This window comes from Heptranchias perlo, chromosome 23, assembly GCF_035084215.1.
Source record: "Heptranchias perlo isolate sHepPer1 chromosome 23, sHepPer1.hap1, whole genome shotgun sequence".
In the NCBI taxonomy this organism is placed as follows: Eukaryota; Metazoa; Chordata; class Chondrichthyes; order Hexanchiformes; family Hexanchidae; genus Heptranchias; species Heptranchias perlo.
This window is the reverse complement of record NC_090347.1, coordinates 31,224,610-31,241,207: the sequence shown is the minus strand read 5'-3', so window position 1 is coordinate 31,241,207 and position 16,598 is coordinate 31,224,610. Positions and strand designations below refer to the sequence as shown.

Genomic DNA, 16,598 nt, shown 5'->3' with positions numbered 1-16,598 from the left:
GGGGGCAGTATTAGGACCACTGCTCTTTTTGATGTATATTAATGGCCTGGACTTGGGTATAGAGGGTACAATTTCAAAGTTTGCAGATGACATGAAACTAGGAAATGTAGTAAACAATGTGGAGGATAATAACAGACTTCAGAAGGACATATTGACAGACTGGTGAAATGGGTAGACACATGGCAGATGAGTTTTAACACAGAGAAGTGTGAAGTGATGCATTTTGGTAGGAAGAATGAGGAGAGGCAATATAAACCAAATGGTACAATATTAAAGGGGGGGGGCAGGAGCAGAGAGACCTGGGGATGCACATACACAAATCTTTGAAGGTGGCAGGACAAGTTGAGAAGGCTGTTAAAATGGCATACGGGATCCTTTGGAATCCTTGGAACCCTTTGGAATTCTCTACCCCAGAGGGCTGTGGATGCTCAATCGTTGAGTATGTTCAAGACTGAGATCAATAGATTTTTGGACACTAAGGAAATCAAGGGATATGGGGATAGGGCGGGAAAGTGGAGTTGAAGTAAAAGATCTGCCATGATCTTATTGAATGGCAGAACAGGCTCGAGGGGCCATTTGGCCTACTCCTGCTCCTATTTCTTATGTTCTTATCCGGGGCTTTATTAATAGAGGCATAGAGTACAAAAGCAAGGAAGTTATGCTAAACTTTTGTAAAACATTGGTTAGGCCTTAGCTGGAGTATTGTATTCAATTCTGGGCACCACACTTTAGGATCAATGTCAAGGCCTTAGAGAGGGTGCAGAAGAGATTTACTAGAATGGTACCAAGGATGAGGGACATCAGTTATGCGGAGAGACTGGAGAAGTTGTGGTTGTTCTTCTTAGACCAGAGAAGGTTAAGGGAAGATTTGATAGAGGTGTTCAAAATCATGAACGCTTTTGACAGAGTAAATAAGGAGAAACTGTTTCCAGTGGCAGAAGGGTCGGTAACCAGAGGACACAGATTTAAGGTGATCGCCAAAAGAGCTAGAGGCAACATGAGGAAACATTTTTTTACACAGCGAGTTGTAATGATCCAGAATGCACTCCCTGAAAGGGTCGAGGAAGCAGATTCAATAGTAACTTTCAAAATGGAATTGGATAAATACTTGAAGGGAAAAAAAGGAGGGTTATGGGGAAAGAGCAGGGGAATGGGACTAGTTGGATCGCTCTTTCAAAGAGCTGGCACAGACACGATGGGCCGAATGGCCTCCTCCTGTGCTGTACCTACTATGATATGATAGATGCACCACACAATATTCCATTACTAAAAGGGAAGACAGGCAACCTGCCTCCAGGTCTGTGTCAGTGCTGTTCAATAGCCACTGACTAAATATATGGGAATAAATTGAGTGAATTAGCGGCTCAAAAACAGATTAGAGGGTATGACATGGTGGCCATTACTGAGACATGTCTGCAAGCTGGTCATGATTGGGAGTTAAATATTCCAGGTTATAAAGTCTTTAGAAAGGATAGGGAAACTGGAAGAGCAGGAGGGGTAGCATTATTGATTAAAGATACTATTACAACGTTAGTAAGAGAGGATATATGTAAGGGAAAGCATTCAGCGGAGACTACATGGTTAGAATTGAGGAATAAGAAAGGACTTAAAACTGTAATGGGAGTTGTCCACAGGCCTCCTGATAGCAACAATGAAGTGGCGGAATGTATTAATTCAGAGATTAGAGAGGCTTGCAGCAAAAGCAGAGTTGTTTCAGTGGGAGACTTCAGTTTTGATTTGGATTGGGAAGAGCAAATTAGCTCAAGTCAGAAAGGTAGTGAATTTCTTGAGTGCATTCAAGATAGTTTTCTGGAGCAACATGTTCTAGAACCAACAAGAGGGCAGGCCATACTAGATTTAGTAATGAATAATGAGCCAGACTTAGTTAATAATCTGACAGTAAGGGAACATTTATCTAACAGTGATCATAATATGATTGAATTCAATGCTAGGTTTGAAAAGGAGAAACATAACACAGTTACTAAGATTCTAGATTTTGGTAAGGCTAACTTTAACGGGATGAGGCAGAGACTGACAACAGCAAACTGGTCAAAACTGTTATCGGGTAAAATTACAGATGAACAGTGGGAGGTGTTCAAAAAAGAATTTAACTTAATACAGGACCAGTACATACCCCTAAGGGGCAAGAGCTCTACTTACCAAATAAAACAGCCGTGGTTGACAAAAGAGGTGAGAGATAGCTAAAGGAAAGAGCATACAAAAGTGCAAAGAATAGTGTAGATAAAGGGGACTGGAAGAGATATAAATAACAGCAAAGGAAGACAAAAAAGATAATAAGTGCTGTAAAAAGTGAATAGGAAAAGAAACTTGCGATGGATATCAAGATTACCACAAAATGTTTTTACAATTGTATTAGAAGAAAAAAGGTAGTCAAGGGCCTTTAAAAATAGATGTGGGTAATATTGCAAGTGAAAATAAGGAAATGGCAGACTTGTTGAATAATTACTTTGTGTCAGTCTTCACAGTAGAAGAAGAGGATAATATACCTGACATTCCAGGGAAACTAATAATGAATCAAGGCCTGGAACTCACTAAGATTAACATAAGCAAGAAAAGAGTATTCGAAAAAATAATGGCACTAAAGACTGACAAATCCCCAAGACCTGTGGTTTCCACCCCAGGGTCTTAAAGAAAGTAACTAAGGAAATTGCAGATGCTTTAGCCGTACTCTTCCAAAGCTCTCTCGATTCAGGAATTTTCCTTTTAGATTGGAAAATTGCAAATATAACTCCATTATTTAAGAAAGATGAGAGAGAGAAATCAGGAAATTGTAGATCTGTTAGTCTAACATCTGTTGTGGGGAAGTTATTGGAATCCATAATTAAGGACAGAGTGTCTGAGTACTTAAAGAAATTTGAGCTGATTAGAGAGCCAACATGGATTTGTAAATCTCCACTCTCATTGTGTCAATCACGGATAAAGCCATCTCTGATCACTTTCTTATATCCCTCTCCACCCACATCCCTCTTCCCCCTCCCAACCCCACTTACTTCTGTGTCCACCCCGGAAAAAAAACTCTCCCTCAAGTCACTTACAATTGCACTTTCATATTCCTAACTGTCTAGCCTTTGGCCCTCCATTCACCATGACATTTCTGCAGCTACCGATCTGCTCAATCACACCCTCACCTCCATCTTTGATGCCCTTGTCCCCATTAAAACTTTTACTCTCTCTCACCCTGGTCGTTGCCCCTGCTATGACCCTCATCTCCGCTCCCTTAAGTCCAAGGGATGCAGCCTTGAATGTTTATAGAAGACAACTGGTTTAGCCATTCATCGCCAGATCTGGCTGGACCATATAAAGCACTATCTGGTCCTACTCTCCTCTGCCAAAACTGCTCACTATTCCAGGATCATCCTGGAATGCAAAGATAACTCCCGGTATCTCTTCACTACAAACCGTCTGCTTAAACCCCTCTCCCCTGCCCCCTCCAACGAAAAGTGCGAGGAGCTCATGGGCTTCTTTGTCACTAAGATTGAGACCATCCGCTCAGTTGCATCTGCCACTTCCGTCGCTTCCCCTAGTCCACCAAGCCAAACCTCCCCTAAGGTTTCCCCCTGCCCTAGCCAAGAACTCACATCTTTCTCTACTTTCTCTCCTATCTCCCTTCATGCCCTCTCTGAGCTTATCTTGACCATGAGACCCACATCCAGCTCCCTCGACCCTATTCCCACCAAACTGCTGACCACCCTACTTTCTTTCCTGGCCCCCTTGCTAACTGATACTGTTAATGGTTCCCTCTCCTCAGGTACTGTTCCCCTCCCCTTCAAATCTGCTGTCATCACCCCCTCCTCAAAAACCTACCCCTGACCCCCTCTGACCTTGCAAACTATCGCTCCATCTCCAACCTCCCTTTCCTTTTCAAAGTCCTTGAACGTGTTGTTACCTCCCAAATCCATGCCCCTCTTTCCTGCATCTCTATATTTGAATCCCTCCAACCAGATTTCTGCCCCTGCCACAGTACTGAAATGGCCCTTATCAAAGTCACAAATGACATCCTATGTGACTGTGACCATGGTAAACTATCCCTCCTCATCCTTCTTGACCTGTCTGCAGCCTTTGACACAGTTGACCACTATCCTCCTCCAACACCTCTCCTCCATCGTCCAGCTGGGTGGGACTGCACTCGCCTGGTCCATTCTTATCTATCTAGTCATAGCCAGAGAATCACCTGCAATGGCTTCTCTTCTTGCTCCCGCACCATTATCTCTGGAGTCCCCCAAGGATCTATCCTTGGCCCCCTCCTATTTCTCATCTACATGCTGCCCTTCGGCGACAACATCCAAAAACACGTCAGATTCCAGATGTACGTTGACAACGCCCAGTCTACCTCACCATCACCTCTCTCGACCCCTCCACTGTCTCCTATTTGTCACACTGCTTGTCCAACATCCAGTACTGGATGAGCAAAAATTTCCTCCAACTGAATATTGGGAAGACCGAACCCATTTTCTTTAATCCCAGCCGTAAACTCCATTCCCTAGTCACCGACTCCATCTCTCTCCCTGGCCACTGCCTAAGGCTGAACCAGACCGTTTGCAACCTTGGCGTCTTATTTGACCCTGAGATGAGCTTCCGAGCCCATATCTGCTCCATCACCAAGACCATCTACTTCCACTTCCATAATATCATCCATCTCCGCCCCTGCCTCAACTCATCTGCTGCTGAAACTCTCATCCATGCCTTTGTTACCTCTAGACTTGATTATTCTAATACTCTCCTGGCTGGCCTCCAATCTCCCACCCTCCATAAACTTGAGCTCATCCAAAACTCTGCTGCCCGTATCTTAACTTGCACCAAGTGCCATTCACCCAATACTCCGGAGCTTGCTGACCTACATTGGCTCCTGGTCCAGCAAAGCCTCGATTTTAAAATTCTCATCCTTGTTTTCAAATCCCTCCATGGGCTCACCCCTCCCTATCTTTGTAATCTCCTCCAGCCCTATAGCCCTCTGCGCTCCTCCAATTCTTGCCTCTTGCGCATCCCCGATTTTAATTGCTCTACCACTGGCAGCCATGCCTTCGGCTGACTAGGCCCTAAGCTCTGGAATTCCCTCCCTAAACCTCTCCTCCTTTGAGACGTTCCTTTAAACCTACCCCTTTGACCAAGATTTTGGTCTCTGTCCTAATGTCTCTTTATGTGGCTCAGTATCAAATTTTGTTTGAAAATCGCTCGTGAAGCACCTTGGGACATTTTACTACATTAAAGGTGCTATATAAATGCAAGTTGTTGTTATTGTAATGTCTAACAAACCTATTTGAATTTTTTGAGAAAGTAACTGAAGTAGTAGACAGGGGAATGTCTATGGATGTAGTTTATATAGACTTCCAGAAAGCATTTGATAAGGTTCCACATAAGAGATTGTTAGCTAAAATTAAAGCTCATGGAATTGAAGGCAAATAATTGACCTGGTTCAGAGATTGGTTGGGAAGTAGAAGACAGAGTACAGATAATGGCTATGTACTCAAATTGGAAAGAAGTGATTAATGGTGTTCCACAAGGATCTGTGCTGGGGCCTCAACTATTCACTATATTTTTAAATTACTTAGCTAACACATTAGAGAGAGATATATCCATTTTGCCACTGACACAAAGATTGGTGACATAGTAAGTTTTGACAGGAGCATAAAATTACAAGGAGACATTGATAAAGTGAGTAGGCAAAACTGTGGCAGATGGATTTCAACACAGGTAAATGTGAGGTCTTCCATTTTGGACCAAAAATAATAGATCTGAGTATTTTTTATATGGTGAAAAGCTAGGAACAGTGGAGGTCTGAAGAAATTTAGGGGTCCATGTATACATCACTAAAATGTAGTAGTCAGGTACAAAAAATAATCAAAAGACTAATGGAATGTTAGCCTTTATAACTGGAGGGCTAGAATATAGAGGGGAGCAAGTTTTGCAACAGCTATATAAAGCCCTGGTCAGACCACATCTGGAGTACTGTGTACAGTTCTGGGCACTGCACCTTAGAAAGGATACATTGGCCATGGAAGGAGTGCAGCACAGATTCACCAGAATGTTACCAGGGCTCCAAGAGCTAAATTATGAGAGATTACATAAACTAGGCTTGTATTCCCTGGAATATATAAGGTTAAGGAGTTGAGGTTTTTGGGATTTTGAAAGGAATTGATAAGGTGGATACAAACTTTTTCTGCTGGTGGGAGAGTCTTGGACAAGGGGACATAACCTTAAAATCAGAGCCAGGACTTTCAGGGGAGAAGTTAGGAAACACTTCTTCACACAAAGGGTAGTAGAAGTATGGAAAACTCTCTCACAAAAAGCAGATGTTAGCTCAATTAATAACTTTAAATCTAAGATTGATAGATTTTTGCTAGCCAAATGTATTAAGGGATATGGAGCCAAGGTGGGAAAATGAAGTTAGGATACAGATCAGCCATGATCTCATTGAATGGCAGAACAGGCTCAAGGGGCTGAATGGCCTTCTCCTGTTCCTAAGTTCCTAACGGCCCAGAATATGCCCTCATGTTTTTTCACTTTTTTCACATATAACAAGTGTTTCTTCCAAACCTCCGTGCCATAATTAAGCTCAGGAAAATGTACTCAAATTATTTTCCTGGCATTATAAAATGGTTCACATTTATAATAATTCTGAACCATTTAGTCAAAATTATTTTTAATTATTTTAGTTGTAGAAAAAACAATCCTACCAAAATGTCAGCGGTTTCTGTGGACATGAATTTTTAGGAACAGGAAGTGTTTTAGGGCCAACAGACTCAGTCTCTTTTCAACCCCAACCTACTTTACAACCAACTTTATTACACCTTTGAGTGAAAAAGTTCAACCTGACTTATCATCTTATTGAAAGCTTTCCAATTTTTAACGTGTGTTCCCTGGTATTTGAACCCTTAACTATTGTGAGCAATTCCCTTAGACCAATTTGGTCAATTGCCTTCATCATCTTGGAGTCTCTTCCTTTCTAAACAATTTTAACCTCCTTAACTGTTCCTCACACATTCCTGACATCCAAATCAGTGCAAAAATATGCAAAAGTGTCCAGGACAATCTTTGCACTTTATGCTCAACGCCTGGATTTTAAAATTCTCACCCTTGTGTTCAAATCCCTCCATGGCCTCAACCCTCCCCATCTCTAAAACCTCCTCCAGCCTTACAACTCTTAGAGAACTCTGTATTCCTCCAACTCTGGCCTCCTCCCTTCATCCTAGCAATGCCCATCACAGAGTGGCTCGATAGTACCACTACTGACCAAGTCCTGAAGGACATAAGGACTGCGCTCGCATCAGGTAGTGAGAGAACCAACAAAAGGGAATAACCTACTTGACCTCGTCCTCACCAATCTACCTGTCACAGATTACACTCCTGTGAAGCATCTGGAGAGGTTTTACTACGTATAATTGTTGTGATGTCCATTAGAGGTGCCGGAGTTATGAGATAATAAATGGATGCAATGTATGAGGTGGCAGGTTGACCAGCTTACTCGTAAGTGGAAGCTGAATTATGTTAAGAATACTAGACTGCTCTGACTTCTCTTACTATGTGGTATAATTTTTTTTTATAGTTTGAAATGGATAATAATTTCTCATCTGTTTGTTAGACTATTTTCTAGTGGTTTCAAAACAAAATTCTCATTGTGTTTAAAACCTTACATGGCCTCACTCCTCCCCATTTCTGTAACCTTCTCCAACCCTACAGCCCCTCCCCTGCACTCTGCATTTCTTCGACTCTGGCCTCCTGTACATTCCCCGTGCCCTTGGCTCCAATATGGGTGGCCGTGTCTTCAGTTGTCTGGGCTCCACATTCAGGAATTTTCACCCTGTGTCTCTCGGGCTCTCCACCTCACTCTCCCTCCTCCTTTAAGGCCATTCTTAAAACCGACCTCTTGATCCAAGCTTTTGGTCATACTTTTTAGTATATCATGCTTTGGCTCAGCATCCATTTTTGTATGATATCAGTTCTGTGAAGCACCTTGGGACATTTTTCTATTATAAAGATACCCTATAAATACAAGTTGTCCTTGGTATTGTCCATGTTCTGGTTACTGGAGACATAATAGTGGGGAAAAAATCTGACACTGCAGTGTTGCACCAACAATTTAAGTGGGAACTACAAAGCACTATGAGAAGTCAAGGGAAGAAAAATATCATACAAGTTACAGAAAAGTTAGAACATTTTTGGGGCGAAGGAGGAGAAATAACAAAGGCTATTTGCAGCCCAAACAAATACTACCAATTCATCATCGGAAGCAGAGCTAAAAATATTTTATAATGTAATTAACTGGGAAACAGAGTTTTTGGGCAGAAAACAAAGTAGCTGCATCTAAAATGTTGTGAAGTGGTGGGAAATTGTATTACAAATATACCTGTGAGGCCTGTATCTTTCAGTATCAATATTTTTACCTCATGTCAGTCATTTGATTTAATGCTTCAGTAAATTTGCTGTATTAAAGGAACGCTCAAATGCTGTCATATTTAAACTGCAGTGGAGACTATGGTAGACATCAAAAACTGCAATCTAGGTAACCGGACTACCTGTGAGCAATGCCATGACAGGTCTACCAGCACCTCTATAAAAAATGCCTAAATTGAGAAGCAAAGATCTGTCTGATAAGATACAAAATTTTGTTCTTTTGTGTCAACAATACCAACATGCATACATATCAATTGCATACTTACATGCCTAAATATATGTCTAAAAAGAATGAATGGTAGCATCAAATAGCAAGATAGAAAAGATCATCAGCTGATTAATCTGTTGAGCATAAAAATGATTTTCACCTGATCTCTGTTTGCTAGCTCACCACTGCAATGCAGCTGCAAATACGGAGTCAGTGGTGTGAGGGATTATGGGTGCAAATCTGTGGACTTGTGTTGGTGTGCCAACATGCTACACTACATGCCACAGCAGCTCACTTTGATGTTTAAAAATGAATAAGATTCAAAGTCAAGTAAGAGCAGAATATTTTGTTTGGCTTCAATGTTGGTGACAGAAAATGTGCATTGCACTCAACTTTGATAAACCTGGGTAACGCAGAACTCAATCCTTTTACTAGATATCAAAACCTGCACCATAAACCTGAAATATTTAGATGGGCACACTTCGTAATTATCATGTGTTGTGGCTATGTCATAACAAAGGTTACTGTATAATACACATTCTGATATGTAACCTTGAAATACATACATGGTTGATGGCCCTGCAATTAATAACTTTATAATACTTTGGTGGCTCAGTAGCTAAAATGGTAGAGAATTGGCTTTGTATAGAAATTCAGCAGATACAGATACATACATCTTTATTACAAATTGACATATAAAATATCCTGTGTATTTTAAAGTTGCAGTGATCTGCTTCTAAAGCCTTTGGTTAACTTAAAAAGTAAAGCATTTTTATTTTAGTTTGCGTAATTATCTTGTCCAGATAATTATGAAAAAATAAATCCCCCAGTTCCAATTGCCACCAGAGGCCTTCCTTCAGAGTGGAAGATGGAATAGATCCAAGTGGTTGAGTTTTTCCACAGGTATTGTCAACATCAATATATTACAACTGACTGACATCAGGTGCACTTATGTGAAAGGGACTATTCTTGGCAGGCCTCTTCTCCCTTTGTTTTGGCACTTGGCTCAAAAACAGACAAATCTCTCTCACTAAGAGCTATTGAGGTGAAATACCAGTCAAGGCTCAGGCTGGGACTACAAATGCAGATACTGTGGTTGGGAGTCGAGCACTGGAATTATTAGGCAGTTACTCCACTCTTGAAATCTCTCTACATTTCATCAAGATGTAGATATTTAAGAGAGATTGCATCTTTACTCTTTGTAATAAAAGCATCTCATTTATGAAACCCACCATGTATCAATGGCCCAGGTGGTAAAGCAGCCAATAACCCATTAATGTAAATGGACTACTATTGGCATTATGACTGGAAAACCTAGGTCAATGTGTCAATCTTTACAAAACAAGCAAATTTAAAATAATTTCAAAATACACTTTTGCCCAGAAAGTTTTTTAAACAGTCTTTTAATTACAAAACATTATTGATGATTAACTCAGATATCTTTGTCCCCCACACTGTTAACATTTCTACCAAGAACATCTTTGGCATTTCTATTCTCAGTACTGTACTTCATAGTGTTTTTTTGTTTCTGTACAAAAGCAAACTATAGTCCCACAAGGAAAATTATATTTACAAATCACTTAATATTAATCCACGACAATAATAATCACTGGAGCAACTTGGAAATGGATTAACTTACAAATTCTCAATAGTATTTTTCAGCATATGATTTTTACATACAAATTTGCAGGTTATTTTAATGAGTGTCTGCAAGTTGCAATGGCAAACAGTGTTCCTTGAAATAGATCCTTCAACTGTCAGCAGGATCCATTTTCCGACTGCAATATTTAAGGATGCTTTAAACACCATACAGTATAGCATACATTGCAATTAAAATTCCAACTCCCAGTATCACTTTACACACTCAGCAATATCACGCAATCAACCTAATGCAATCAGAGACAATTCAATTGTCTGGTTCACACAAAAATGGACGAACATATTTTTGTTTTTGATATTGAACTACCATGGATCAAACTCTCTCCCCTACCTCAATGGAAACACTCACAACAATCAGAGAATCGGAGATCCCTGTGACTATCATGCCGTTCACAATCATTGTTTAAACGAGCAGCATCATTTCTCACTCCCTTGTGAAAACTTTGAACCTACAGTTTATGGGCCTTTTTCAAATATAGTTTTTGAAGAAGTTCTCTCACTAACAGCTGAGACATCAGCTTGACAGGCTGCATATGTAGTGATCACATTTCAATTTTTTTCCCATATATAGATTGTAGCTAAGAGATTTTGCAGCTGTTTTGAGTGCAGCTCTGTGTTGGACTTTGGGAAGGACGAATGATCTTTGATTTCTTCAGGCTATTTTGTTTGCTGCCATTAGCAGTGAGAGAGTAGGAACGTCCATGCATCATTCTGGCATTCAGTCCATTGGCCATAGAGAAGGACTTAAGGTGACTCTTTAAGGCAACAGGAAGGGGCAGTTTATCCACTAGATGTACAGGAGTGCATGAAACAATGGCTCGGCAGCAGAGATCCTGTAGGCTTAGCACTGCAAAGAAAACAATACATCAGTTATAAAAATTATTTCTCTAGGAATAGTTAGAATAGGCCTCAAGAACAACCAAGTATATGCTATGCTAAATAGTAAATAATTACTAATTTATTGAAAGAAATATTATACATCGACATAGGCAATACAATCACTAATATCATAAATAGCACAAAGATGAAAAGATTTACAATTGAAAACTGCAAAATCCTTAATTAGAATTGTGTTGAAAATACAATTGCTCCAAATTGCAACCGAGCCATAAATTTCCCAAGCAATGCATTCTATGAATCCACTATCATCTTTATCACTGAACATGACACAAAAGACAGCAGAAAGAGAAATACAAGTCTTCAACTTGGGTTGAATGTGTACTGCCCTAACTATATGAACATCCACCATATAATAGAAAAAAGTTTCAGGAGGATAACTCTCACCTGGAGGGCTGACTGCAAAGCTGTTATGGTTAAATAGGGAATTACTGTAAAATGTTAAAGTATGGTATGTAGTTCCTTATGATATACACCAGATGGTGGCAGTATACTGCATTCCAGAGCTAGATTTCCCATCTAGTATAGCAGACTTTCAATCGGTCATTTGGACTTATTTGACAGTGTAGCTAATCGCTCAACATTCTCTACTCTCCACCAGCTTCTTTACAAAGATTTACGATAATTAACGTCTCATTTATCAAGACTAAACATTTTTGAGTAAATCAGATCAAAATTAAATTTCTGGAGAACTTAACCCTTAAACTGCTGCACTACCTACAACATTGTTGGTAACATGAGCAATATGTTCTTATGTCACCTCCCTGGGGAGAGGGCTGGTTCACTAAAATCTGTTACAAGAAATTCTGGAATTAATCCCATGACCGTTGTATATTACAGATCTATAAACTTGTGACAGACTTTCCAAACATATAAAAAGTACCACATCTATCCAAATAGTTAAGTGGATCTATGACAAAAAATATTTTTTGAGAATCATGATTTTCATACATAATTCTGTAAACTACCAATTGACTAAACACTAACCAGTAAACAGAAGTAATTTCAGACACTTGAACAACTTTATATAAAAAAACTCTGAAGAAAAGTTAAGAAAAATGTCTCAAATCTTGTAGGGGTGGAGGGAAACGGATAGACAGCAAGGGTGAAAAGGAAACAAAGATTGGGGGGGGGGGGGCGGGGGAGAAGAGGAGGAGAAGGGCTGGAGACCAAAAACAGGGAAGAGTCAAAGTGGAATGATTTAGGGAATTACAAAGGGCAGGGGCACGTAACTGAAAGAATGGAGGAAATGGGAATGAGGAGTTATCCAGTTTTGGAGGAGTAGAGAGTGTGCTGAGGCATAAGGAAAAGGAAGGTGATGACCTGCTGAGCCACAGGGAGCCACTGAAGCTTGACAAAGACAGTGAAAGATGAGAGTATGGAGTATGGGACTGTGTGAAGAAGGGAACCTCGATGCAACATTTTGAAGTCTGTGCAGGGTGAAAGCCAGCAAGAAGAGCTTTGAATAAGTCATGCCTCGAGGTGATGAAGGCATGGATTAGTGAGGTGGGGCTGGTGGGACAGAGGTAGGCAATCTTACAGATGTGAAAAAAATGCATTCTTAGCAACAGCTTGGATGTGGGGAAGAAAACTCAGCAAGGAGTTGAACAAATGCCAAGAAGCTGCCCCTCTAGATTTGGCCAGAGATGGTAGCCAGGGAGATTGATGGCGTGGAAGCCAGAGGTTTGTAAGTATGGAGAGGTGCCGAAGAGGAAATTTGGACTCACCCAGCTCTCAAAATGCTTGTAAGTCACTCATCAGTTCATTTTCAATCATATATTTTTCCCTACTTGGAACTTGATCTTTATTATTCTGTGCTGAATGCTGGGGTCCATTTCAGCATCAGAAAAAATTAATTTAGAATAGAACAAATCTTCCACTACAACTCTTCCATGCACCACTTTTCTCAAGGAGTGGAGGAGATAGCTAGCGACACATGAAACAAAAGCAGACTTTGGCTGAAAATGATTTTCAGGTCTGATTTTTCAGCCAGTGAAAATAGGGTTTGTCAAACTTTGACGTGACAGCACATCAACAGGTCAAAAATGCCACATATTTTGGGCACCAGAAACAGAAAGAGCACCACAGAACAAGACCCAAGTAAAGCATTTCAACACAAACTGAGCTGGACAGTGAAGGAGTGGCGCTGTAGGAGGATGGACTGGTTGATCGTATCAAAGGCTGCAGAGAGGTTGAGAAGGACATGGTACATCACAGTCACAGATGATGTCATTTGTGACTTCAGTTAAGGCCATTTCAGTGCTGTGGCAGAGGCAAAATCTGATGGGAAAGATTCAAACATGGAGTTCGGCTGAAAGATGGGCACGGGTTTTGGCGGCGACTACCTGTTCAAGAACTTTATAGAGAGGAAACGGAGATTGGAGATGGGTGGTAATTTGCAAGGTCAGAGGGTCGGGGGGGGGGGGGCGGGGAGGGTGAGGACGGTGGTTTTGAAAGGGAGGGGGACAGTACCTGAGGAGAAGGAACCATTTCCAATGACAGCTAACAAGGGGTCCAGAAAGAGAAGCTGGATAGTCAGTAGTTTAGTGGGGATGGGATCAAGAGAGCTCAGAGACAGCATGAGAGTAGATAGGAGAGAAACGGAGATGCGGTTTCAGGGCTAGGGCAAGGGGGAGATATGGCAGAGGCAACTGAATGGATGGTCTCGATCTTAATGCACTTGTTGGAAGGGGGGAATGGGGGGGCGGGGGCAGGGGTAAGGGGCAGGGGAGATGCATCTCGGGAGACAGCAGATAGTGGAGAAAAGCTGATGGTTATCTTCGCTTTCCAGAATGATCTTGGGTGGTGAGCGGTTTTGGCTATATAGAGGGAGAGGTTAATGGAAAATGGGACGGCAGTGATATCAGGGAGCGAGGGAAAGATGAGTTGAGATGGAGATTGAAATCACCAAGGATGAGGGGTCTCAGTGCAGAGGCTGAGAGAGGAAAGGAGGGAGGATCTGAAGTTTCGGGGGGCAATAGAGAATGAGGATTTTAAAGGAGAGGCAAGAGGGATGGAACAAGGTGAGTGCTTATCCTCAAATATGCTCTCTGAGCCAGAGCAGCATAGCAGCAATGATCAGCAAACAAGAATTAATGCAGGACAACAAAAGAACATTGGTGAAATCAAGTCTAGAGGCAATAATGGCGTGGGTAACAGTTTCAATGGTGGTGGGAACAAGAAGGGGAGAAAGCAGGCTATGTTGCAGAAGTGGAAATAAGCTGTCTTGCTAATGGATATGAGGTTTGAAGTATAGCTCTGAGTCGACAGGCCACTAAAGTCTAGCCTGAGTGCGCAGCCAGGGAGAGGGATGGAGTCAATGACGAGGGAGGCACCCAGTACTTGCCCTCCTGTTTTACACTGAGATCAGCTGGCATCAATATAAACAACAAATACAGATACAAAAGTATAAATCACAAAGTTCCTGTGATTATGTTCAGATTTTAAAATATTATCAATTCAGTATTATTGCCCTCCAGATCTTGTAATTTTTTTGAGAAAAATACATTTCTCTGACAGCATTAAGAAAATAAAAATCCTACCTCGGTTTGGTCTCCAGAGCCTGTCCATTCCATGTCTCATCAGCACAATCCTTGCCAGTTCCGTGAATGACTCAATGATGTTAAAGTTGCACAAAGGACTAACTTCAAAGAACGTCATGCCTTGCCGTTCAGCATAAGCCTGAGCCTGTTCTGTAGATACCTGCCGCTTAAAGGCCAAGTGAAGACGATTCCCAACCAGGATTTTAGGCACACCTGGGGCATGCTGAGGGAAGGAAAAAAAGAAAGTGACAATGTAATAAGCACTCCCTGAGTAGTTCAAAGTGAAAAAGAAGGGCATGCTGTTATATTTTTTCCCCCAACTGATTTATTGCTTAGGTTCACTGGTTTTGCATTTGTTTCTTGTTTTGATGAATAATATGAAAGCTGAAATAAGATTTTTAGACAGATATGTACATTAAATATTAAATTTTGATCAAGGAACTAATATACACTTAGTTATGGAAAACTTAGTAAGATTTTATTAGAAAATTAGTTAACATCAGACTTATATACATACAGAAGATTATACGGATAGCCTATGCAATCATCACAAATTTTCCATGCAAAATAGTTCAACTTCAAGTTACTGCTCAACTTATTAGATAGTAACAAAACCAAGAAATATTAGGAGGACTCAATTATTTTATAAAAATAGGAGCATTATAGCATGGAATGCACAGTGTATTATTCTGCTGCTAAAGTGGAACATTGTTAAACTAGGCCTGTTCCTTTAAACCACAAAGCCTAATTGCTGCAAATGACACATCCAGAGGACACTCAGAAGTTAACTGCTGTTGGTGAGGGAAGGATGCAGATTGACAGGTGCATGCAAATTCCTAGCTCCAGATCCAGATCAACATGCTATTATTTCTCTTTTAAAAAAATACTTTCAGTGCTTAAGTGTGATGCACACACAAACATATATAATACACAATAAATATATATTTAATAGTGGTCTCCAGTGCTCCAATATAATATTGGATTCCTAAATATCTATAATATTTAGAAGCTACATGTCAATAATGCAATCAATGTGTTCATATACCATCTAAACCCAAAACTACATTATTGGTTTCAATTCCTCTGACCCTATTTTCACCACAGTTTATTCCTCACCACTTTATTTGATCCTCACATGCTTCCTCCCTCACAGAATGATGACACAGACTGAAATACAAACTCAATGTGATTAGTTAACAGGGAGTATGTTTCTGCATGCGAGAGTGAGTTTTAATTAATGTACCTCCCACCCCAGCTGCGGAGTGTTTGATCCAGCCAATTGGCTATGAGCTGCCAAATCTGTCCATTTAGTGGCAAATTAAGGACAACTTTGCACAAGGATGTTGCCAGGGCTGGAGAATTTTAGCTATGAGAAAAGATTGGATAGACTGGGGAAGTTTTCTTTGGAACAAAGGAGGCTAAAGGGAGATTTAATTGAGGTACATAAAATTATGACGGGACTAGATAGAGTGGATAGGGAGGACCTATTTCCCTTAGCAGAGGGGTCAGTGACCAGGGGGCATAGATTTAAAGTAACTGGTAGAAGGATTAAAGGGGAGCAGAGTAGAAATTTTTTCACCCAGAGGGTGATGGGGATCTGGAACTCACTGCCTGAAAGGGTGGTAGAAGCAGAAACCCTCAACTCATTTAAAAAGTACTTGGATGTGCACTTGAAGTGCTGTAACCTACAGGGCTACGGACCAAGTGCTGGAAAGTTGGATTAAACTGGATAGCTCTCTTTCGGCCGGCATGGACTTGATGGGCCGAATGGCCTCCTTCTGTGCCGTAACGTTCTATGATTCAATGAGCCCATTTGTACTGGGAACTGGATTGAGACTGCCAAAGTTAATTTCATGTCAGACTGTTCCACCAATCAGGGG

At 40.9% G+C, this 16,598-nt stretch overlaps 1 protein-coding gene across 1 annotated transcript in view; it reads right to left on the bottom strand.

Annotated features, from left to right (window-relative positions):
- Positions 1 to 9,379: 9,379 nt before the first annotated feature.
- Positions 9,380 to 16,598, bottom strand: part of LOC137341227 (ras-related protein Rab-40B) — a 71,268-nt gene continuing 64,049 nt past the window's right edge. Inside the window, exons 5-6 of the mRNA XM_068004298.1 lie at positions 14,719 to 14,941; positions 9,380 to 11,126 (exon numbers count right to left, since the gene is read on the bottom strand). Of these exons, the coding sequence (XP_067860399.1) occupies positions 10,858 to 11,126; positions 14,719 to 14,941 (492 nt within the window). The 3' untranslated portion in view covers positions 9,380 to 10,857. The remainder of the gene's footprint in view (positions 11,127 to 14,718; positions 14,942 to 16,598) is intronic.